Genomic DNA, 26,887 nt, shown 5'->3' on the forward strand with positions numbered 1-26,887 from the left:
TAACACAATGAGGAACTTTCCAATCGGTCTACAGTTCAATGCATCGCCACAATGTGGTGTCTGTGCATGAGCATTTAAGATTGTGGAGTTACCATGTGGACATCGAGCCCTCCAATCTGAGGACCCTAAGCTGGAAAAGAGCTTTAAAATTGCTCTCTAAAAAAAACCTCCATTCCACAATATTCTTCTCAATCCAATTTCTAAAACAACCTTTCATGCACTGCTTTTGTTTGTGTGTAGCGCAATTAATTCAATCCAAATATATCAAGTCAAAACACAGTCAAATAATGAAAGGAGGTTTGTCAGGATTTTTTTTTCTTAATGTCTTTTCTTAATATTGAGTCAGCTATTACAATTATTTTTAAATGACAAAACTGACGAAACCCCTGTTTGTGCTGCACTTAAGGGGAACAAAATCAATGGTTTGCTACTCTGATAGTTCATTTTAATATTCACCTCGAACTCACCTGTGAAATGTAAATTTAAGTCACCACATCTACGGCTAGCATTTAGTATTAATTTTCTGCATTCTGGGATTTTCTTTTTTTAATGTTAACTATTAGGTTTTAGAGGTGGTCTGAAGAGTTAGCTCTGAGGGAGTGAAAACAGTGTGCCACGATAAATCCTACCCACACATATCGATACAGGTTAAAAACCTGTAAAAAAAAATAATAATAAAAAAGTAAAAGCACATCACAAGTGTGTGACTTGCTTTTGCTTGCACTCCTCATTGCTGAAGCTTGAAATGTTCTTGTGACTGTCATTTTCAATAATTACTTCTCAAGTCATTATATTCTACAAATTTACCACGGATAAGATTTATATTCATATATACATACTTGCTTAAACTAAATATATGATACAATGCTAATGACAAAAAAAGCACTGACTCAGAGTCGAGACTAAGAAATATTTCCAAAAAGCTTGAGGAGAAACAAAAAGACTTCTACTCGAGTGATAATTTATTTAACTGAAAAATAATAAAATAATAATATTAAAAACAATTAACTCTTTATTATCTTTGCAAAAGTTTAAAACTGTCATTTGCTGTTCTGAGAATAGATCACGTTAACATAACAAAATTTTAACAAGCATCTTAGCATTACTTTTAATTCACAGCCACTTATCAAGACAACACTATCATTTGTATTATGCCATTCCTCTTCTGACACATTCCCTTAGGATTTAGATGAGTGTACTCTTTAATATCAATATTATTTTGTTCTGGCCAACAGTGAAATGTGACCCTATTTAATAAAGTCATCTTTTAGTCATTGTGATGAGGCAGATAAGTTCTCATTTGTTTTGCTGGGGAGCAGACTAAGAGATCAGTAGTTACTTTTAGACCGAACAGTTCTGGGTTACTAAAGGCAAATACCTACTGCTTACCTTTCAAGCTTTTTTTTCTGTCTGCTTTTGCACTACGACTACAGTAAGACGTCTGAAGTGATATAATTCAGAGTATGCATCGATTCTTAATTTTATTCTCTTGTAATAGTTTTTTTTCATCCTGTTCAGGTTCCCTCTGCATTTATCCACTGCCTGGTTGGTGCCTTGCAGTAAGTTAAGGTGGACTGTAGTGAATATTTTCATATTTCACTGAAACAAAAGTAAAGTTTAATAAAGCCTGGGTATTCAAAGTGCTGTTGTTAAATTTATATTAAAGTAGACTAAAGTCTGGATCAGTCACATCATGCCTACATCACCCAAAGTCACAGTTATGTTAAGAAAATACATAGTGCAGAAGCTAAAATGTCTTTAAAAACATAGCTATAGAATCTATAGTCCCCAGTTATAGCAGAGAAAAGAGGTACGACCTCCAAAACTATCTAGAACTGTGACTTTAGCATTGTGGTGGCTGATCAATCAGTTAAAGGGCAAACACTCCAAAAGTAGTGAAAGTCAAAAAACTGAAAAGTTACTAAGAGTAAAATAAGTTGAGAATAGAAAGTCCAGTGATTTACAATGAGGTCAAATGAGCATTGATTTTGACACCTCACAGCAAAATGGTCAGCATGTACAAGCAGTGATTTAGCCAGCAGTCAGCGGGTTATGTTGCCTTTATTAATGGCAGGGGACCTGCTTTCTCTCTGTCACTCTCTCCCTCCCCGTTTCCTTCCCCTCCCTTCATTTCCTGGCACGGCTCCTAACGGGTGTGCTCCATCAACTCATTACTCAGACAGATAAAATGTCTTTTTATGTGTTGCCGGTGAGCCACCGAGCTCCAAGCAGATCAAGCAAATGACGAGAACTTAGGAGCCCATTCCAATAAATGGGGAGAACTCTCTCAACTTCGCCATTACTTGAGACTAAAAATGACTACTCTTGCATGGAATGAAGTATTCTGACTGCGAATGACACAGCGCTGTCTGAGTGACAGATGGGAATGTATTGTCAGTCATTTCTGTCCTGCATGATAATGTGGAGGTTGAATGCTGCTGCTAATTGCCTAAAATGTAAATTGAATTTCAAATGAGCAGCAGACGTTAATAGCTACATCCATTTTAAAATAGGCTGGTAAGAAAATGTGGAATCGTTCCAAATGGCTTCTTTGACTCTGATATTTGGAGGTGCTTCAGCTGTCTAAAAGACAAATGAGAGAGAAATGAGACTCATACCTGATGCCTTTGATTTGTGCAATGCTGTGGTGGGAGATCCTCGACAGAGCGGAGATTACCTGAAATAAACAAAGACATGAAACGTTAGAACAATTAAACTACAAATTTCTTTCATCTTTACTTTTATGTTTGAAGACTTCTAATGAACTAAACATCCATTTACAGTTACGGTAACCACAGATTACAGTAACTGACTCATGATGTCATCTTAAAAGGCTGTGATCACACTGAATACCAGAACATAACCAGTTTGTTGACTTGGCAGTAACCAGTTTCGTGTCCCTTAACCTTTGATTCCATGAGAACTAAGCACCACAGTGATAATCAATTTTCACTACAAGGCAAGGTTGTAGTGAATAGCTGATTACTTCCAAATGTGATTATCAAAGTAAGGCTGCCATCAGGGCAAAATCAGCCATAAGTCTCTGTGCTGCAGGTAACAACTCTGTTGTCCTTGAGCACAACATATCTGAGATATGGGAGCGTGTGGCCTACAGGCTCCTCGCTCCCTATTTTACACTAGTGTCCTCTGTTGAGCATTTGTAGAATGGCTGTAGCTCAGGGGTAGTGCAGGTCATCTGCTAACTGGAAGGTTGGGGGTTTGATCCCTGGCTTCTCCAGTCTACATACCGAAGTATCTTTAGACAAAATATTGAACCCCAAGTTTCTCTGTGATGTTCTCATCAGACTGTGAATGTTTAGGAATGCTAGATAGAAAAAGGTAAAAGAGAAAGTGTTGGTTGATTGAGGCATGTTGTATAAAGCGCTTTGAGTATACAAGTAGAGTAGAAACGCACTAACACCATCCTCTGACACCATTTCAGTGGTGTCAGAGGAAAAGTTAGCACAGTGTTCCATATTTCAACTTTTGTTTTTGTGTTATGGCATTTTGTTGTGAAGCACTTTACTTATTTATTGAATTTAAACTTTACCGGCTGGCTGTGAAATGCTTTGTTTTCATACCGCTACACCTTTACCCCCCACCCCCAATGTACAAGGCTGCATCCACCATTTTCTGTAAAACACAAGCATCACACACATTTACAGCTATCTCCTTTTCTTGCAATACATTCTGATATGCTAAGAATTCACCATTAAGACATCTTCACTGCATCCCTCCATAATACTGTCGAAAGCAGTCTTCTAACACTAAAGCAGCTCCAGACGGCTTCATTATACTGTGTTCCGTTTTTGTGTCTTCTTATGCACCACGTAATTTATTCTAATAATAAATCAGAATTGAAAGACTTATGATTTATCATTTAAGCGATTGATCGTTTGTGACCATTTCGATGGATTTTAATAGACAGGCTCCAGAAAGAAAAAAAAAATCAAAGGCAACAACAGAAAAAGAAAAGTAAAAGACACCAGAGGGGAAGAGCCACTCTCATTTCCATCGTATATGCTGCAGTTAAACAAAACACACTCCTCGCAGCTCCTCTGTTCTTTGAGGGTGATTATCGAACATTACTTGAGCGTTTCTTAGCAACCCCTCTCATGCGTATGCAGCTCCACACAGGACTGTGTGTAAACATAATGCAGGCCACCATGTTAATAGCAACATTCAAAGACATGTGGTGCAGAGCCTCGGCTAGGTGGCTGGCAGCTTTTTTTTAAAGCCTCCATACTTATTAGCTTTTTAGTTTTAAAAGCTCAAATGTGTCTGTGCATGCATTTAAGTTGATTTGTTGCTGCTTATGAGTCACACGCAAGTGGGCTTACAGCTAAGGACTGCAGATGGTGTGCTTGCAGGCCCTACAGAGGCTAGTTCAGGAAGATGAGGACCACCGCCCCAAAACACACGCACACACACAGACACACTCACACACAATAAAACACAACCCCCTGTCTCCTATGCCTCATTACCCACTCCTGGGTGTATTTCGGGTTGTAACACCGTGGCAATGCCAGATGTCTCCTCGACAGGGAGGACAAAATTGTTATCTAAACCCCTGTTCCTTGGCAGGTGTGCCATCGACAGCGTCTCATCAAACTCCCTCTTCTCTAAACACACAATGTGGAACCTCAACGCCTTTAGTATTTAACATTCAACTTGAGCGCATGTTAATGGCTGTTATGGAGCGAAGACCATCAATTTCGAGCTGTGGAGTGCTTGTGTTGAAGTGCTGTTGTCCACTCTCTCTATTCAAGGTGTTCTTGTCTTTAACATAATCAGTTACACGAAGTGCATATATGTCACATTCATTTACATCAAACCACTCTAGGGGGGGAATCCTGTTATTCAACCAGATAATAAGAGGTTATTTCTCTGAGCTGCTAAAGACCTGCGTAATGGAGTGTTTTAGTCATGCTTAATGGTTTCAACACGGGGTCACTCTAACATTATATACCTTCCTTACATATAGATTTGCAGTTAAAGGAAATTAAAGGAAAGATACAGCAGTGTTAGGCCACCACATGCTGCCTGACCAGCTTCAATTCAAGTTGCTGTTGAATGTCTCCAGAAGTCTACTGAGAGGCAGAAGCATTCTTTTAAAAGATCCCTAATTTAGTATTTTAATCATGATGCAAAGGGCAAAGCTGCAATTATTATGGCTGATTACCACCGAAAAGCCTAAAAATGGTTTTCAGGACAGCGTTGGTTTCTTTATGGGATAAAAGTGATTACTGAGAACAACTATGGATTGACTTTTCAGAGACTACAAAGATAACAGTATGGCTTCTATATTGTGAAGGTCCCCTTTATGAAGAGACTAAGGGATTGTATTTTTGTTTTAACTTGACACCTATTTGTTTACTGTAAATAGAGATGGAGACCAAAAGGGAAAAAGAGACAGATAAAGATGTGGAAAGAAGCAAGTGAGTAGATAGAAAAGATTACTATGTGTCTTTGTTTCAGGTGTCTGTGTTTATGGTATTTAAGAAATCACTGAGGATAAACCCATTGTGCTGCTTGGTGGCATTTTGCCCACTTGGCAAAGCTGCAGGAAGGGAACGCATCTGGCAAACTGCCCCATCATCATTATTGACTCTTTTTTTCTTTTCTTTTTTTTGGTCTTATGAGCCTACATATTCTTTGTTGAAGGGTGAGAGACAGATGATAAAGTTTAAAGACAGAGCAAAGACAAAAATGTAAAATGCGAATGAAACAAGAGGGTGAACGGGTGTATGCACTTGGCATTTAATAGCAATTAATATTTCATGCTGCCTGCCGTGATCAGCTGCACTCAGATCTGGCTAAACACAGCTGCCTCGAGCCAGGTTTGCCCAGGTTCAAAGGATAGCAGAACCACTGGCTTTGAGCCAGAGAGGTCACAGCAGGGCCAGAGCCCGCGTGGCCTGAGGAGAGTGTGTGCGCCAGCACTGAGCATGCTAGCGTGACTTTCACACATCACAGTGTAAAGTCTATTAATGTTAAATCTCAAGTTTCCTCAACATGAGGAAGTTTGTTCTCTTTTCTTAGTTCATGTTGGCTTCACACATCATAATGTGAAAAATATGTTCTCAGTACTCGGAGCCATGGCAGCTCGTGACTCACGCTAGCTTTGGTAAGAAATGCTAATTTGCAATCTGTTTTCAGGGCAGCTGAAGGAATGAAAAACTGTTCTCATGTACTGCTTATAATGAGGATTATGTTTCTTATTAATCTATTTAACGTACAGTTATTGTTTCACTATTGATGTCAACACATCCCAAAGCTGTAAGACTATAAAAGGAATACAAGTGATACTGAAAGGATAACTTCAGGGGAGCATCCCTTTAATAGCTGGTCTTTTTAAAAACCCCTTTCTTTTTCTTCTTCTTCTTCATTTTTTAAGAAACAGACTTGTTTTATCTCTTTTAAAAGGTTACTGCTTCCAGCCTTTGCTCAAAGGTTGCTTGTCAGTCTCTCTTACTTTCTTCTCTTTGCCCATGTTTCTGTTTTCCATTCTACCTCTAATACACTCTCTTCAGCCGCTTCTGATCCTTTAGTTCAGTCAAAGCCTTTGAGTCCGCGCACATTATTAATTCCCCTCTCATCTTGTACTCCCCGGGGGATCCTAACTCTACTGCTCGCTAGAGAATAAAGCCTCTTTTGCCCCTCTAGGAATATGGAAAATACAAGTCACACGATGGAGTAATATTGCAGGTTTTTAAAGCCCCCAAACCATGATCTCACCTTTAATCATCACCCCCAACAAGCCCCTGGCATTCCCTAACCCACTGCTGACCCTTATTGTCAGACGAGATGAATGCAATTGAGGACGCACGTTAAGTCTCACAGCCTCAACTTGTGCTCACGGTTTTCTGCGTGTGACTGAAATGTAACATTTATGGCCTGTTTACTGCATAGGAAGGTGCATGTGTGTGTATGTGTGGAGGAGAGAGCAGGGAAGGGTGGGGGAGAGGGGATAATGGTTGCATCTGTGGACCGACGGGGCGAAGCCAAGTGTTTGCAAACACACCAACCTTACATGTCTCCAGACTCGCCACATGTGGCCTGTGTCCCAGCTGGGCGCCAAGCGACACCGCATGCGACCACCCTGCAGCCAATCAAAAGACCTGCACAACACGGGTTCCCCCTGGCAACCGGGGCTCGACTAAATATGCATGGTCATCAGTTACCGCACTGATCAAATCAAAACTGCAGCCATATGCTATTAACAGTCGGAGGGTGTGGCTGTGATCTGATTAAGATCTGAACACAAGAAGACAGTCCGTCACAAACACACACACACACACACACCCCTTTGCCAATTATATTTAGATCTGATGAAGTTACGACATGATTATATCTTCTGCTGCAAATCAGTGAAAGTATTGGAAGATATCCAGCAAAGAGGACGAACTAATTAAAAATTCAGGACATTACTTTTATTTTTCTCTTTTCTCTCACTGGGCTCCTGCTCAAACAGCTAACTCCCTAATACTGTGATATATTTATGAAGGATTCACACTTTGATTGGACAGCATTGCTCTGCTCATGCCAGTCTGCTAAAGTTGTAGGCAAAAACCAAAAGGGGCACAGAGTGGGAGAACTGAGAACAGATGGCTGAGTGGGAACCCTGTGTACCCATCAATAATAGACACACAAAGTAGGGAAAGCAGAGTCTGTGTGTGTGTGTGTGTGTGTGTGTGTGTGTGTGTGTGTGTGTGTGTGTGTGTGTGTGTGTGTGTGTCCATCCCACTGTCCCACTGCCTCTGGGAGTTTCAGCATTTTACAAACCTCCTCCTATCCTCTCCCCACCTCCGCCTTTGCCTTTTTGTTCTCTTTTACATTTTCTACACAATTCACAGAAAATTCTCCTGAAAAGCTTCCGTCACATATCCTATATATGAGCGATAAACACCAGTGTGCAGTGTACACACACATAACTTAAACTTTATTATGTATTAAGATCTGGAATTTATTCATACTGGGAGGCCCAAAAGAGTTGATTACTTTTTTTATTGCATAGGGGCTCTGTGTACACAAGACAATAAAAAAGGCGACAAAGAAGAAATAAGTTAACTTCAATCAAACATCCAAAACTACAACTGAAACAAACTATATAAATAGAAATACTATGGGAGGAGGAAAGGGCATTAAACCAGTTATAAATCAAGCTGAGCCCAACAATATTGGGTAACAGCCTAATTAAGCGGGCTAGAAAGTAAACACTTATTCTCAGCTAACAGAAGCGCACTGATGGCAACAGTCTGCTACAATCCATACTCTTATGCAGAGGAAAGCAATACAAGATATCTAAATATTTAAATGAAACAAGAATTCAGGAACACATCAGTGATATTTCTGTATATCAAGAGTATTAAGAATGCCTGTACACATGCTTTTTCGTGCAATTACCACTCAGCCAACCATGTTAAAGCGGCGCAACACATATAAATCAAGTCAATACAAGTTAGAAGCTTCAATTAATTTCCATACCAAACATTAGAATGATGGAAAATGTGATCTGAGAGTGGAATGTTTGTTGGTGCAAGATCTCCTGGTTCCATGCATTTCTGAAAATGCTCATCTCTCAGCATTTTTCACACATAGAGAGTAAACTCTATAAACAGTTAATGATGTGAAAAGCAACAACAAAACGTGACCAACCGTTCTCTGGGCGAAAATACCTTGTCAATAAGAGGTAAGAAGATAATTGCGAGACTGAATGGTGCTGATAGAATACCTCAGTTAACCACTCTGTGCAACTCTGCTAAGTAGATAAGCATCCCAGAATGCACATAATGTCCAACATTGAAACAGATGGTTGATAAGAGTTGGAGACCATGTCGTGTTCCACTCCTGTCAGCCAAGAATACAAATTTGAGGCTGCAGTGGTCAAAGGCTCACCAATGGTGCGTGAAATGTTTTCTTGGCAGTCTTTGGACCTGTTAATACCAATCAATCATAGTTTAAATGCCACAGCCTTTCTATGTATGCTTGCTAACCATGTGTATGGACATGATTTAGAATCTTTTCATGGCTACGTCCAGCTTGATATCAGATAATTTCACAAAGAAAGTGTCACCTTAAAAATCTTACATAAAAATGACAATGAGTGTACTTCAGTATTCTGCCCAAACTCCAGATCTACAGCCAATAGAATAGCTTTGAGAGGTGGTAAAACAAGATACTGGGAGCGTGAATGTGCAGCTGACAAATCTGCAGAAATTATGAAATTAAACAATCAAGTCAACATGAACCAGGATCACAAAGATTTATATTAATTGTATATTTTGTAAAACAATTAAAAGCAATAGTAACTGAGGTAGTTTTGAGGGCACGCTGTATGAGATTTTTAATAAAATGCAAAGTAAGTACACACAAAATATAAAATATTGGCTCTGTTTATATCACAATCCTTACTTCTACTTTCACCATTCTCCAGACTCACACATTATGGGCTGTGTTTGACCAGCATTGTCTTTCTATTCAAGGGACATCATGACTTGCTGTGATCAGTCTCAAGCATCGTGCTAGAAATTACTGAATGCCATCGGGAGCTGGGCCTGTGTAAATCCTGATTGCAGACAGATTGGCACTTGCCACACTGCACTAAATCCCCTCAATGTGGACCTTCCAGCTGCTTGATTACAGGGGATTTTACTGGGTATGTCGGTGCAAGAAAAGCCTCTGGCTTGGCCTGCGGGCCTGAAAGAGTGCTGCTGCTGACCCTGAGGACCCCAAGCACTATGGGTGCCAGACAAAATGGCTCTAAGCTTTTTTCAGGGTAGTTAGCCCACACATGAAATGCACATCGTTCCTACCTATCCCACTGACTGAACTTAATATAACGCAGGTAATTCTGAGGGTTTTTTGTCTATTTTGAAATGCATATCCTACAACCACCAATGAACTATTGATGTGAAAATGTATCAACAAATCAATTTTAGAGCTTATTTAGGTTTAAGGACCTTGAACATCGATTTGATCTGAACCTGCGCTGTTGAAGGGAAAAGGGCAACAGTGGCTAACATGTGCAAATTATACTCAATAGATCGCTTTGGCCTGGTCAACACCTGCCGATGTGCTGCAGCCATGTCCATGACCTGTCCCATTTCACGCTATATCACCAGACATGGGCCTGCTCGCTTATGCGTGACTATGCCTGTTTTGTGCATGCTGTACATGTGTGTATCAGCACACACACACTCAAGATGGGCCATGCATGAAAACATTTTCCTCCTTTTTTCCCCTCTTTCTTTCACACACAGTAATAGAAACAGCTCAATGCTGCACCAGCCTGTAAATAATGTAATATTAGTGAACAAGAAGGGGGCTTAATGGAAACTTATCCAGAAACTGAAAATGACAAAAACAAAATAAAATAAAAAAAAGACCCAGAAGAAACTCATTTATTGTTGTTGTCGGCTGATATGCTTCACAGCTAAAAGAACAGAGGACTTGGGGACAATTATTTTTAATAAATTCAGCTCTGTTCAGTTCAATTTTAATAATACCAGCACAACATATAATCACAACAACAACACTCGTCTCAGGGAACCTGAAAACAAGTCCAGAATTGTGTTAAACATTTACAATAAAGTGGACGTAAGTGTTAACATGCTAAAATGTCTTTATCTGAGTTTATATAAACCACAGAGGCCAAACCACCAAAACAAATCATATAAAAAAGCTAAATGGACTGGTACTTATAACCAAAGTGGTTTCTTACTACAAGCCTCGTCCAACCATGCACACGTACATCCATCAAAGTTTTTCAGTGCCTGAGCACTTATAACCTGACATTCACACACTGTTTTATTGGGGGCAACTGGGGGTTTAGTACTGTGTCCACAGGCATGCAGGTTGAAGGAGCCAAAGATAAAATTGCCAACTTTCCGATTAGTAGATGGCCCACTCTGTCTCCTTACCCACATTTACAGGAGACACTATGGATTGATGGTCTCTGAGTGCAGCATTTCTTTTCACCTTAGACCAACTTAAAAGGTTTAGTAAAAGAAAAAGAAAAACAGAAAGGCCGTCTAAATGACTTTGCATTACTGCTGAATAAATGTGCACTTAACCTGCGTGCACCAAGAAGCATAGCAACACTGATCATACAACAATAGCAGAAAAGGTGCCTCTGCACTCACCAGAAAGCACTCAATCAGGATTAATATTCTTGCAGCTTACTTGTTGCAAAGCCAGACCATTCATAATAAATGAGGAGGGAACGTGTTTTAGAGTATCACAGCAGTGTTTTAGCTTAAGGCTGAGCAAGAAGGTATGGGGTTTTGGGAATGAGTGGGTGGCGAGAGGAACTTGAAGACATTTTAGTGATTCCGCAGAAAGAGTCGAACAACAAGCGTTCGACTGAACATCCCAGCAGAGCAGGCTCAAAAATGCCTTGCTATGTTAACAGATGGAAGTTGAGATGTGATCGGTAGGTCCAACTATGTCAGTGGCACTCAACGGTAGCCATGAGAGGTCAAATGTACTGCAGCTTAAGAAATCACTAGCAAATAGAAAACCGCTGCAGAAGCACACAAAACACAACGGAAGCTGAATAAAAATCAGTGGAAATAGAAAACAAAACCCCTCACAACCCTGATGTTCCTGTTTAAAGCCTGTCCCGTTGCAGTCCTTCACATTTTTTGATTTCTGTCACTTCCCCAGCTGGTCCATCAGGTTATTGGGACCACATTTCTGTCGTGTTTTGTGAGATGTTGTTGTTGTTTTCTACTTCTCTTGCATTTTATTCAACTTCTGTTGTAATGCTTGCTTTTGCAGCATTTGTCAATTTGCTGGTGTTTTCTTAAGTTGCATTTCGTTTGACATCTCAGGGCCGCTGTAGCACAGCAGCCTCTCAGAGTAGGACTGTACATACCACCACTGGTGAGTAGGTCAAAATAAAAGACAATGCCTTAACAAAGTCAGGAAAAAAAAAATCTCTATTTATAGAGTTTCTCTTTATCTGATTTATTTTATTTATTTTTTTTACATAAAAAGATTCATTCTAAAAAAAAAATTTTTTTTTTAAAATGTCACTTTAAAGAGTATCATAAGGAATATGTGAGGATGTCAGTGACATTAATCCTTCATAAATCCTTATCCAAGAGTTGCGTGATCTATCTCCAAAGATGTCAAACCAACTTTTTTTTGAAGATTTGTTGCATTTGGTCCATTTGGTAAAGTAAATCCGTTGGGCATCTTTCTTCGCCTTTAGACAATAATTCTGATGGCAAAAGAACCAAACGGGACAGGTTAAAAAAAAAAAAAAAAAAAAAAGAATTTCACTCACATGTACTGTACCAGTGTACCTGCACATGTGACGTGACAATAAAAGTGATTTGATTTGATTTTGAAAAAAAAAAAAAGAAAAAAAAAAAAGAAGAAGATTTGTTGCATAAAAGTTTAATGAAAGGTTAATCTAAGGCTTTGGTGGATGAATGATAAAGTCAAATATGAGACCGTATAAAGCCTCGATCACTTGTTGCCCAAAGGGTTCAATTAAAGAGCTGAGTAAAAAAAAAAAAAAAAAAAAAAACAGTGTATCACCTCTCAGAGCATGAAGGCAACAAAACAACAAGTCTGCCCTCAACAAATTATGGATGACACCTACATTTACACTTGTTTGACTAAAACAGCTCTTTGGGACATGCTGTCAAAACAACACATACTGAGAGCAAGTGATGTAGAACAACCTTCCCCCTGCTGAGAAATGCTTGAGTCAAACTCAGCTGACGCTTCTGATGATCTCAAAATGAACTAAAAAGCAAAAGTGACTGAATGTGAGAAAAATGATTTTAAAAAAGCATCTCTGAGGCACGTTGGAAGATTTTACACATGGTAGGTTATCAGTTGTGGATCAACCTTTGCCCTGCCTGCAGCTCATCTTTGAGACAGAAATAATTTGGCACTTAATATCAAAAGCTAACACAACAAACACAATCTTCTTCTTGTGGTCTTAGCATTCTGCTGAGGAAAACTTCCATCCCTCCTTTAAGTGCTGAAAGGACACAAAAATTGAACAGAAAATGAGAAAATGTGTATGTGAGTGTAGATGAGGATAATGTGCCTGCTCTGGCTGGCCCGCTTCTTTTTTTTTTGTCTTCCTAAAAAAAATGTGTCTGACATTTGCATGCTAGAGTGACTAAACCCCCTGCTGCGATGGAAATTTCCCATGTGTTATGTCATGTTTCGAATACTTTCATCAGCTGTTTGTAGACTATGAACTGTCCAACCCACTAGGCCGTCGATGACATTTTAATCAGGGGGTACGTGCATTTGGGGCACTCTGTGACAGAATGTGTCATTAAGAATAATGTCTTAATGTCTCACAAACAGCTGTGGGAAGGATGTTGAGATGCAATAGAGTGCAATGAAGTTAAGTGTGTTAAATCACAGGCACAATTTGAGCAATTTAGATTAAAGATGTTCTACTATTTAAAATGAGTGATATTATCATACTGCTTGAGAGACATATATTTAATTAAATGATATCCACTGTTCAAATTTAACTATTGCTGCAAGTTTATTTTGTTAGTGTATGATTATTGGCTTTATACTTTGTATAGCTGAAAGTACAATGGCTCCGAAAGAGGAAGCAGAATCTGTTTTGGGGTCATCTTGAAGAAAGCTGACCCCAAAACTTAATTATTTATCTTGGAGAGAGCGTATAACCCAAACTACAACTATTATTGCACCAAATACTCTATGATATACACACATCTACACTATTTGTAAGAAAATGGGTGTACAGTTTGCATCATGTCTGTGACTGTCTGAAGCTCCTGATGTTGCAATTTTTATTTTTTTTTCTGCTTGTCAGATCTATAATCTGTTTAGTCTGCTGGCTGTTTGCAGAGCATTTCCAGTCAAGATGCCATACAACACTGTCTGGCTAACAACTCAACAGCAAACAGCTGCTGTCTTCAGCAAATCCATTAGTTATTACACAACCTTTCCTCCTTTTTTTTCAGCTGCAGTGGAAAAACAATGCAAGAAAACTGTGCTCCATGCAAGCGTAAAATAACCTAATAACATATTAAAAACTTTAAAGAAAAAAATACTGCTAAATCAAATAACAGGAACATTAAAAAGTTATGATGATAAAGTTAACGAGATGAAACTCTTCGTGATTAGTGATGATGCACACAGACATGTGAAGAGGGGAAGAAAAGAGAGAGATCTATCTCCTGTTGGTTTTTTACTGTAAACATTTCATTTTTAAAATGTAAAGCTGAAGTCATTTTGACATGTAAACAGCATTTTCCGTTTTAGTCGCTCTACACGCACATGAGAGATGATCCCTGACACAAAAGCAGCGTGTAGTGACACAAGGGTTTAGGGCTTTAGAGCAGGATGTGGTGATAAGGGCAGACTGGGGATCATTGGAGGAAAAGGGATTTCCCATGATGTGATGGAGCTGGGCTGATGGGGCTAATACTTCCACACGGGCCTTATCAAACACAGACACCTGAGTACATGTGCGTGTACGTATGCCTGCGTGCATGTGTGTGCGTATAAATGTGTAAGCAAGACCAAGGCACACGATGGTCCAGTAGGTTTCGGTTTGACACAGAGTACTGAGAGAATGAATGGGATTAAACCAACAAGCGTAATCCAGCTGGCCTGTGGGAGGGAGGTCTGCCCACAACCCTCTGCTGGAGGAGATAAGAAAGTTGGGGGAAGGCGGGGCATGGGCAAAACCCCCACATTATGCAAACATCTGAACTTACTGCAAAACGGAACACTGATTTCATAGTCAAATGTTTTGTTTGTATTGTGAATACATTGATAAGGGCAAGATGCTCAAGGTTGCTTTTGTATATGTTAAATGCTGAATCCAGCGTTTGTGGAATAAAAGGTCTGTGCATCTTTTATCTTTGTGGAAGTGCATTGCTAAATGACTGGAATGCCTCTTTAAAAAACTATATATGTAACAAAAATCTCCAAAACATACAAATACATAAAATAACAAACCACACTACAATAACCAGAAGGTGCCAGTATTACACACAGAAGCTCTATGTCATGTGCCATTAAACACCAAAAACCCCATCCAAAGTTCAAGTACAGCTAGTATATCCAAAGTCCAGCACAGTCATTTAAGAGCAGTTTTGAGAGCCGGTATGGGTCTTCAAAGAATGCTCAAATAGTGCCCAGAGAATATTGAATATTTTTATTTTAAGTTATCTTAAAAAGTGAGTGTACAACTACCTTCAAAGTGATCAAGAAAGTTATGCATTTGTGTGCACATATCCACATTACTGTCCACAAATGAACCAGGATAAAAAGCTTATGCGCAAAGCCATATCCCAGAAAGCATGCTACTCCATATAGACTTGGTTTGATAGTAACAATAATATAGTTTACATGACCTAATAATTTCAGTAGATTCTATTGCCATCTATGATACTTCAATGAATACAATCAATCAAAATAATTCTATAACTATATGCGCATGCCTTCATCGGCACTCACGCTAACCTATACTACAGATTCTTGGAGCTGAAGCAACTTCAGGGTTTGAAGCTTATTGGTCTCATTATTCATGCACAAATGGGCAGCTTTCCCCGGTCCGTCTCCACGTCCCGTCTTGAGAGAAGTGGTATTTGCAGATGATGAATCCTATGGCAACCCCCTAGCTTTATATTTAAACTGGTTGCTGCGATACGCTTTTTTTTTGTGGCCTTTTCCTTGAACTGTGGCAATATTAATTTCTCTCTAAAATTCTTATCACACTCAACAATGTTTACCCAGAGGAAGAGGTGCATGTAGCCAGGGCTCCCTTTATATTCAACTAATACAAAGTCAAGTGGGAGGTATTCAGAACCACTTCAGGGAGATGATAAGCTGGGAACTCTGGCATCTGAGACATGAAGGAATTTTAATGGCATAAAGCTTTTATTCCTTTCTTTACTGAACCGTATCTTGGCAATGCAACAACAAAGCATTTGTATACATATCGGGTGAGACAACGACAAAAGCATTATTTTTCTTTTCACATGTTTCAAATGACATAAAAGCTAACTTGCTCATGACTTATCATACCATATATGAAGTACATTTGTCAAAAAAACCCAACTGGCTGGAAAAACAAGTGAGATCAAGAGAAAACAAGGCAGAACAAAGTTAAGACAGTTTAGTGTGATACATGCTTTTAGTCAAGCGGTGACAGAAGAGCTGTGGCTGTTACCTAGAGGGCTCATCGCAATGGCCAGCAGGATTTTTCCATGGGAGCAGTGAAAGTGACAACTGGACAAAGAGCTTCCATTACAGGCCCTGTCCCCTGCGCTCTGCCACTATTAAGACCCTGTCTGGGGAACACCTAATGCTGCTGACAGATGAAGAGGAGCACAAGGCAACGGGGAGCAATCTAAACTATCGGAGCACATTCCATTCACTGCTGCGACCACATGTCAAAATAATACTGAAAGAAAAACTGCCAAAGTACAGTGTGGTTATTTTTGTAAGTGCTCTTTTCTCCTTGTCTTTTTATCACTGTGGCATTTAACACTTCCTATCTACAATGACCTCTTTGATAAGCCAATACGATCAAAGTTTACTATAATCTCAATCTGTGAGATACTTACTTGGTAATACCAAGAGAAAACAGACTTCATAATGAATCAGTAATAAATGGGAAGCTGCTTTATGGGAAGTTGCACATGAATCATGTCATTTGTCATGATGGAGATCTTGATCATAACCGCGCATTAATGGCTTTGCAGAATGGAGAACTGAAAGTGAAATTTCAGGTTGAATATGAAATAATTGTTGGTGAGGACAAAGAAGGCTACAACATTGTGCCAAGAGCAATGACAATTAGAGTCTCACAAAAAGCTGATAAATGGAATAGGGTCAGGCCACGAACACACAGGAAATGACACACTTTTCAAATGCTGTGACAAATGAGGCAAGAGTATAATCAACAGGAAAGAGAGAGACCAGAATGAAACACAAAGCGGTGTAAAGCACTTTAACCATTAATAGCTCCCCAAATAACTTTATTGTGGTGTACGAACAACATATTCAACGAGTTCACAAACAAATCTAGAAAACATTTCCTGGAAAATGTATCCTGCTGCATGCAAGAGAAAAAAAAAGAAAGAAAAACAGCACATGTCCTGAAAAAAAAGCCTAAAAGCAGATGATAGCTTTGGTTATGCCCTAATATCCAAAAATAATTTTAATACATTCATTCATGGGGTCAGAGGACTCTGACAATACAGTATCTGCCTCGTGGGTGCATATGGCTCCATATTAAGCGATGTTTGTAAAAGAAGTCAGACACTAACCACAAAGTTTACAAGCTCATTTACTGTCTGTCAGTTAGTTATGAATACACTGTTCCTGTGTGAACAGATGGGTGAAAATGGCGTGTACATGTCAACATGGATTGTATAAAAGAGGGCCGACAGAGGGGGGAAATAAATGGCAGGGTTACATGTGCACATGGGAGAGCGCGTTTAGCATTTAGAAATGTGTTACATAAAATAAACTACACTAATCAACTAAGGATGAACAATGAATCCTCACCCAGCACATTTATATTAAAGATCTGTTGGTGACATGTGCAAACACAAAAGTTACAGTTCTCTCGTGGTTAAAGGCTTGACAGCAATTTCAAATTGAGCATTGTTGTTTTTGCTTATTTTTCTCTGGTGAGTGTGCGGTGGTGGTCTACCCTGTATAACCGATCCACTCCTACAGATGGGCAACATGCAGTGTGTTAGGATATTTTTCCAAGAGAAGATGGTAAAACATCTTTACTGGAAAAAAAAAAGAAACATAATCTTGTCTGTGTGCAGAGTTCACACTGATAATTTACAGGTTTTTAGACTGTGTACTGAGGCAGCTTTTACCGGCGGCACAAAGCGAATCTTAAAGCTGCAGCACCGAGTAGGAGGCACATCTTTCATATGAGTATAACAGGTGTCAGGCAGAGAGACAAGGATGTTGGAAAGTATGAACTGAGGGTGAGATAGCTAGTTCGCTATCATCTATAAGATAGATTCCATGGCGTGACATACTGTGAGTGGCAGTATACACATGTTGGAAGCAATTCTCTGAATTTTTTGACTTCTTATAATCTACTTTTTTTTTTGCATTCAGAAAATCATAAAGGCTGAATATAATGTAGTTTGTTTAATGTGTAAATGTATTCAGGCCATTGACTTATGTAAAATCAAGTATTTATTTATTTATTTTTACAAATAACACTAATTTGGACATGTTGTCATCACATAATGCATTAGTTCTAGTCATGCAATTTGACAGCAAAGCAACAACTGGGTTTGTGACCTGACAGGAAACACTGAACACCTAATCACATCGTGAAGGTACGAAAAAAGAGTGAGGGGCTTTAACAACTGTATCACACCATCAAAGCAAGAAGCAACTGAGAATCAAATCCACCATGGGTGAGAGTGTGTGCACAGTCGGGAGGGGGTTGTTCAGGGTGACGGAGAGGGCACGGGGTGCTTTACATTACCAGAGATACTGCAGTGACAGACTAAGCTTCAAACACATGCTGTACATCAAAAGTAAGTTGGGATGGAGGGAACCCTGCATTCACATCACATCAAAAAAAGGAAGAAAAAAAAAACCCTGTAAATATGAGAAATGGGGGGTTCCCACCCTTCTTCCAGATGTATGGATAACTGTTTTCTACCCTTCTGCCTTCAACTAAAGGAATAAATTGATCACACCCACACAGTTAAACAATACTACAGGTGTGATTTGGTTTTTGATTTCTCCATCCAGCCAACATACCACAAATCAATGTTCAAAGTAAACGGAGCAGTGGGTGCAGGCAACGTCAGAGAGAGAGACCAAAAATTGTGTTACTATCTTGCATTGCAATAAACATGAAGTGTGGGGATCCAGTGTGTTTCCAGGAATTGAATCAATTTTGCTAATAATTTAAGACACCTTTGGATACAGACTCTTCTTACAGTGTTGCATATGCACAAAGGAAGGCTGAATGTGTAGGAGTGTATGCTAAAAGGTGGGAGGAGGCTATTCTTGGGTGAGATGATGTCGCTAGAGATTTGACAACCCACAGCTACGCTTCAAAAGGACTCATTTCTTATTAATGTCCGCTCTGAAGGGAGACAATGCGTTTCTCAGCGGGGGGGGGGGACCAAATGCATAACACTGTGTTCGAGTGTGCAGCATGGATATGTGTTTACAGTTGCATGGGCGATTGTTTGTGTGTGTGTGCGCGAGTTCCGTCATGAGTCTGTATGCGACAGATCAAAGAAGGGCAAAAATCCAGAAAATAGTTAATTGGGCTCTCTTTGTGCTGCCACTCTTTATGATGTCCCACACAACACAAAGTGAAAGATCCCACTCAAGGCCCCCAGAGTTCATGAACTGTGAGCGAACGTCACATCAAAGCGGGCGACGGCAGCGGAGAGAGTGTCATGTCACATTGGACAGAGGGGAGGTTGGTGCCTGTTAACCTTTCAGGATGGCCAGACGCATCAGCCAACACTGGCAAGTCTGTGTGGTGTCACACTTTCAAGTCCCCCAACCCCTCCCCCAGTCCTTTTTCTCTTTAGTCAAATCCCACCCACCCCCACCCCCACCCCCGCCACCCACCACTTCACGCTGAATATTTTCACATTCCCTGACTCTGAAACCACCGTTAACAGCCCGTGCGACAGCGAGAGAAACGGGAGCGCTGTATGTGTGATGTGGTTGGACCTCCAGGCTACGCCAAGCAAACTGAGCTTGTCAGCCAATGTGAACAGACACCAAAAAAAGAATAATGCATGCTGATGAGGGTGGTGCAAAGGGACAGGGCTGGGGCTTGGAAGTTAGGTGGCCACCATAGCAAGGCTCTACACTGGTGAATAATTCCCTCTCATGAGGCAGGTTAATGCCTCTCCATGTCACTCAGAAACACCATGGCATTTTGTTGTTGCCACAGCTGAGCTTAGATCTCTGTTTTCCTACATAAAGAGACACTCATTCACCTGCTATAAATTAGCATTCTGGCCTTATTCTGCTTTATTTTATTGTTTTTATTTATTTATTGGTTCTTGGAGTAGAGCTTGTATGTATATGATTTGTGAGCTGTAACACAATCAAAGCACAAAAATAGCAGCTTTATTACTGGAGATTCCAGCTCTATCAAAATGCAGTTTTGCTCCCTGGCTAACATATAACAACACAAACTATTTATTGCTTCATTATTAATGTAATAAAAATATTGTGAAATATGTGATTGCACAGCTGGTTATGTGGAATAAAAAGAATTGTGTATCATCATCAATACAGAACTTTATCTGTGAAATGATGTGAGTCATCCATCTTCGTTGACTTTTTCAGGCACCTTTGATTAAAAGGTACATGAGAGTTTACATGTGTTGTCAACTCAGAAAGGCAACTAATATAATGAACAGAAAACATAAGCTTTGTAATCACATGCTTAGTTATGTTGTAGAATTTTGTTATACTGAAATTTATGGTAAAAAAAACAGTGTGCAAATCCATTTTAATACAGAAAAAACGTAATTATTTGTTTTAAAACATTCTTGGGCGAATGTGATTCCATAATAATTCAATCAAACTTCCATAAACTAATTTTCAAAACAGGCAAAAAAAAAGCAAGTTTATTTTCTTCTTTTCATTCCCTGATTCAAAACCCAAATCCACTTTGCTGCTGAAAGAGATTCATCATGTATCTGCCAAACTGTTTGAGCCCTGTTTGTTGTGGAGCGTAACACAGTAGAGGTGAAGCTGTATCAAGGGAATGTTTTCAGACGGTTTGCCAGGTTAAGCAGAGTGTGGTGAGATAAGTGCAGGAGTTTGAGGCTCCATACGGCTTCTGTGGTTGAAGTACAAACACTCACCATGGCTTGCAGGGAGCTCACTAAACAGGATGTGGGTAGTGCTTCTTTTTGGTGTGTTTTCACTTCTTTGTGTGCACTCGAGCATGTGTGACAGTGTGTGTGCTTGCAAATTTTCATATGAGTGTGTTTGTCCATGTGAGATGTGTGAGGAAGAGTCTTAGACAGATAAAAAACAAACAAAACACAAGGGATTCATCACTGTTTGACTGTTGATTTCACATATATGGCATCGTCTACGAAAAACAAAGAATGATGTATGTTTAGCTCTCTTAGAATAGCATATATTTTTCAACCAAAATCATTGGAAAACACTGCTACGTGTTTCCTAGGGAAAAGCAGCATGTGTCAACCATTCCAAGACTCCACCCTAGGCAGAAATCTATTAAAAGAAAGAAATAAGGTCACAAACAGCAAATGTAAAATAATTTAAATGTGGATTTATTGTTATGTTTAACTTCAAATTTCTCCCCAATCAAGCCTAGCTCTTACTACTACATCATGTAATAAGGCCACACACAGTAGTGCAGTAACAAACACCGCACTTGAATGCCTCAAGAGATAAAATGGGTGCATTAGGGCAAGCTATTCAAACATAAAAATCCATTCTCCATACATTCTGGACCGGTCAATGTCCTGGGATGGCATTCATTCTGTAAATGATCAATAAACACTGTATAATACATCATACAAGATGTTCAGTGTACAAATACAGCGGCTCTCCTTGTCGATTAACTCAGTGAGGAATAAGACTTAGAGGTGGAAAACCTCCGATATCTCTGAACAGTTCTACACTGCAATGCCTACACAAATGTATGTAATTATACACTTGGTTTAGATATCTGAGTATATGTAATGGGTGAATTTCTGTGAATGTCAATAGGCTGTATATTAAAGATGGAAGTTGCTAACATGGCATCAGCCATTGGTTTGTGACATAATGTTTAGGAACTTCAAATCCTTTTTTTGTTGTTTGATACAAAAGTCTCCTCTTGCTGGCTATTAAAAAAGAATGCAAGCTTAAAACACATCCTTCTTTCATTTACTCTCTAAAATCCTTCAAAATATGACCTGGATGTGCAAAAAGCTGTAAAAAAACAATAACAAATTGAATGTTTAACAGTGTCAAATGTGTCATGCACCCTTTGTGTGTTTTGGCGGTTCTTATTTGGTGCAGACCTACTGGGCTGCACCACAACTTTTTCAATAAGCATTTTGAGGATGTTACACTAGTTGTCTGGTAGACCACACCTGAGTTCAGCTACAGATTTCACACTTCAAAGTGGGCTATTTGTGCAAAGGCCTACTGAATCAACCTGTGTGAAAACTATTTTTTTCATTTATTCTGATTACAGAGGAGCAATGATCTATGAAAAACTACCTTTCCCTTTGAGAACTTATAATATCACTGGCCTTTTTAACATCTTTCTGTATCATGCACTCTGTAGCTTATGATAAAAAGACCCAGGTTTATCAGGATGCTCCCTCACATGTAGAGACAGGCTGTCGTTCTTGCTTCTATTCCTGCCATATGTGCTCTCGCCACTTACCCAAATGAAAAACAAACTCTGTCTTGCACTAGAGGGACCACGGTTGAAGATTCTGAACTAGGCAATTTGTGCCAATGCACAGCGCAGCTTCAGAAAGTGACAGGCCTGCAACAAACTAAACTATTTGCTGTAATTGTTACAAAGAGGGCGAAAACTCATGATGCAATCCCAAAAGCGAAAAACACCTGCGGTGAAAATGACATGAAACTCTTAAGCAGTCTTTTTTTTTCCCTCATCATCTCTCTTTCAAATGAAAGCAGAGCAAGGTTAGGTCTCAGTAAGGGGAAAAAAACCATCTTTACTGATGTGTAAGCGTGTGATAGTGTGTGTAACTCAAATCTAAGCCACAGGGACCTCACTAAAGGAGGAATGAAGCTCTTCTATGTGGAAATTGGAAGCATTTTTGGGGAGGATTCCCTTTATTCTGCAGACAGACAGAATGAGAGAAAGAAAGAGGGAGAGAGAGAGGGAGGGAGAAGTGACACATCACAGCTTCAGACAGCTCACTATGTCAGCTGAAACAGACAGGGGCTCATTATGGGTCTCCATTCAGCATGTCTCACCAGGGACAGCATGGAGTAGACTGGGGGAGGGGAGTGGACACAGAAAAGGGGAACCACAATGTGGCTTTTTTTCCCAGTTCCAAAATGAAAAGATGCAGAGAAAGGATTCCTAGTGTGTCAGTGACATCAACAAAAGAGTGGTACAAACATCAATTAGAATAGGAGAAAAGTGCCACACCAAACCTGATTATACAGATCATATTCTAAACAACCAATGTTTTGAATATACACTTGCTCATCCTTACTGCCAAAAAGGTGGATATTTTCAACTTGAAACTCAAAACTCCGCTAAGGTAATGGAATATAAAAAAAAGCCAAACAAGTATGCAACCCAAAGTTCATTAACTTGGTTGGATGGGGCTTGTAAAATTCATTAACATCAGGCAATTCAGGACCGTAAATGTACTGGTTCTTTTCTACTCTACTTGAACACTCAAAGCACTTTATATCAAATGACTCATTCACACACACTCTCTTTAACATGCAACACACTCTGATGAACGCATCAGGATCAACTCAGGATTTTTGCCCAAGGATGGCATGCAGACCAGAGCAGCGAGGGATTGAACCACCAACCTTTCAATTACTAGATCAGCTACTCAGTTTCCTGAGCTGAGATAAAGGTGGTGGGGGACAAGGTCATTCAATCAGGATCTGGGCCCTTAACTAGGGAGTCTCACAGGTCCCCCTTCTGAGAACTTTCCAGCAAAACAGCGAGTGTCATCTCGGTTGTCACAACTCTGTAAGAGGTCTCAATTGTTAATGCAGCTCCTTTTTTTGTATGAGAGAGATATGATGTTCAGCTAAAGACACATTTATTTATTTTTTTGGCCTCGTCATGGGACATTATTGGAGTGAATTTCTCTCTACAAGACCCACTGTCATGCTTACTGATCCTCTCTGTCCTTTTTCAGACTCTCTCTTAGAGGCACACTGGAACAGTTATCACTTCACCCTGGCTGTATCCAAAAAGAGAAATACTTCCTTTCTTGGAAAGATTTTTTTATTGTTATTTTTTGACAAGAATACAAACAGAAAAGCAGGTTCACAGCACAGTCACCAGTTTTGTCTTTTTTTTCCAACAATAACAGCAGCGGGACTTTAAACAGGGCTTTCAAACCAGGGAAAGCCATTAAGCTGTCAGTTGTCACAAAGTGCTGGAAAACTCCCGTACCCATCTCACCTGTCTTATTTTATTGCTAAACCATGCTCTCTTCCATAACGTCAGAGCCATTAGGGGACACAGGAAAGACCATAGAATCACTATTACCTCATAAGACCATTTTCAAAACCTCCTGCCATCACCTTGTACCATTTAAGACCAACATAGAAGCGTGCACATCTTAATAATGTAAGACACGTAGCAGCAGGGCCCCCACAAAAACAGGGCCCAGCCATCTCCCCTAATCCTTGCCTGGGTTGAAAAGCCATCCAAATAAATTATGAATTATTCAGTTTGGTTTACTGTGTTGAATTCTCAAAACCAGGCCGTCTGCTTTGTTGTTCATTTTTCACACGCACACTAGTGCTACTCAAATCCACTTTTACTGTCCACTTGGGGGCATTTTTATTGAGCATCCCTGCTCACTGCTATCAGTGCATGTCACTCAGAATCTTTCACTGTGAGGTGAAATCACAACAGCCTAGAGTGGACAGGACAGCCACGCACATGGGCACGAAAGTTTGCAGTGCTAAGCATGCACGCACACACAGGCAGAAAAAGGCTTTCAGAGAGGTACATCCAACTGCATGTATGTTTGCGCGCACACGCCCAATCACAAACACAAAGCGACAGTGACACTCTCAATAACCCTGAATCTGATGGATGTGGAGGAATCTGACAAGCACTTCTGTCATATACAGCAGGACTTGGAGACTACTCGCATTCAAGACTATTACCAGTCTTCTTATTGAGTCTCTGGAGTAAACTGTAAGATCACAACAAAGATACGATTTGATTACTCAGTCAGTATTACATCAGCCATTGGGTGGACACATGTATATATGTCTTTTGCCAAACACAGTATAGCCAATGTGTCATCCTTATGTGACTTCTTAGTTCAACATGCATATCACTGCTACAGGGAAGGCATCAGGATGATATATTCTGGTCAGGAAGCAGCTGACATGACACCAGTGGACAGATCTGGCAACCACAACGGCCTCCAGAGAAATTTAGAGGAGAGATTGTATCAAGTCAAGCCAGTTGCAAAAATTTACTTTTTTGCTCAAATTTAGAACCTTGAACCTAAAACAAATCTTTTTATCAAGATTATAAGTCTAAGCATGTTTCTGTAAAAAAAAAGAGGTTATTTTATATCTTTGGACGAAATTAGGAGAATAGCATCCCTAAAACAAGCTGACTAGCACATTCTGAGCTCATATTTCAAAGATGATGTATGTGAGGGCACACATAAGCATTTACCTTTGATGTAGTTTTACTAGGTTCACTTCTCATTTAGCTCTCTTTTAATCCAGCAAATCATGAAAAAATAGTTTTTGCCAACTGCTTGGCAGAACCTGCTGGACATAAAGTCCAGTGGATTAATCCAAAATATCTTTTTGGAAAAAGCTGCAGTCTGTAAATGGGGTTGGCTGCGCTGGGCTGTTTTTATAAGTGTGAATAAAGGTTAAGGGTAATGGTAGGCTATTAACACCCACAATGAGTTGTTGCTCACTAAGTTTCTGATGTTAGGCATGGCTAACCTTTTCTCAAGAGGGATCTAAGGATAGCAATTGATTGATTGGTCAGTTTCTTTCAAATGCCTTAGTGTAGTGAATTCAATACTGCTCATGGAGATCTGTGCAGTTAAAATGAACTTGAAGCATTACCAAGGTCAAACACATTTCCCACGAGCCTTCTAGCTTGAAGTGATGAGGACCACGGTCAAAGCTGTGATAAAGGCAGTCACTGTGAGCTGCGGTATGAAAGGAGTCTCATGTGCTGTATTGTATCTGACAAGAGAAGGTTTTAGTTCAAGTGTCCTCACACAACTACACCTTAGGGTGTAAACGCACTCACACTAATAAGCAATGACCGGCCGATCTCTCGTGTGTATTTCTCTAAGTGAGCAAGCACGTTTAATTTAGAAAGAGCTACAAGTGCAACAGGTCAAACCTGCAAGTCTGCCTCCATCACCCAGCCTGCTTCCGTGTTTTGACTGTCATTCTTTTGACTTTCATTTTGCTTTAGGGAAGTGTCCCACAAAGCAAAGCTAGGAATTAGATTTTTGGTCAGCTCCATTTGTTCGATACACAGTTCAATTTCTTTGCCCCACCACTACCGTTTTCATTTAATGTAAAAGGCCTGCACCTCAGCATCTTTAGCTCCCCACTATTCAAAGAAATTAAAGTTCTCTGGTAACTGGTTTAGCATTCTGAAAAGCATCTTTTACAAGCTTTACCTTAGCAAAAGATGAAGTAATTTGTTTAATGGTGTTTTTTTTGAGGGGACACAAACAAGACTAAAAGGCAGGGTGAGCTATTACGATAATGTGTTTTCTCCTGTTATTGTCCTAAGGGAGCACTCACAGATTCCACTGAAAAATGGCAAGAATGGAAACTGGATAACTTTCATTAGAAGAAGAAGAAGAAGAAGAAGAAGAAGAAGAAGAAGAAGAAGAAGAAGAAGAAGAAGAAGAAGAAGAAGAAGAAGAAGAAGAAGAAGAAGAAGAAGAAGAAGAAGAAGAAGAAGAAGAAGAAGAAGAAGAAGAAGAAGAAGAAGAAGAAGAAGAAGAAGAAGAAGAAGAAGAAGAAGAAGAAGAAGAAGAAGGCGGCTACATTTGGTTGCCTACAAGTCTAAAATCAAAGCTGATCATTTGCAACAACACGATATGTTTTTGGCAGCAGAGAGGTTTTAAATGACTTATATCCTAGATATGATGATGACAATGCATTTTTTTTAAATATTTAAAATCTT

The 26,887-nt window shown here is 39.7% G+C and overlaps 1 protein-coding gene across 7 annotated transcripts in view; it reads right to left on the reverse strand.

Moving 5' to 3' along the window:
• vav2 (vav 2 guanine nucleotide exchange factor) overlaps window positions 1–26,887 on the reverse strand; it is a 188,248-nt gene that overhangs the window by 54,972 nt on the left and 106,389 nt on the right. For all 7 annotated transcript variants that reach the window (XM_031739005.2, XM_039615025.1, XM_039615023.1 and 4 more), the window contains exon 3: window positions 2,619–2,677. In XM_031739005.2, the coding sequence (XP_031594865.1) occupies window positions 2,619–2,677 (59 nt within the window). The remainder of the gene's footprint in view (window positions 1–2,618; window positions 2,678–26,887) is intronic.

The sequence above is a fragment of the Oreochromis aureus genome, linkage group 7 (assembly GCF_013358895.1).
Source record: "Oreochromis aureus strain Israel breed Guangdong linkage group 7, ZZ_aureus, whole genome shotgun sequence".
NCBI lineage: Eukaryota > Metazoa > Chordata > Actinopteri > Cichliformes > Cichlidae > Oreochromis > Oreochromis aureus.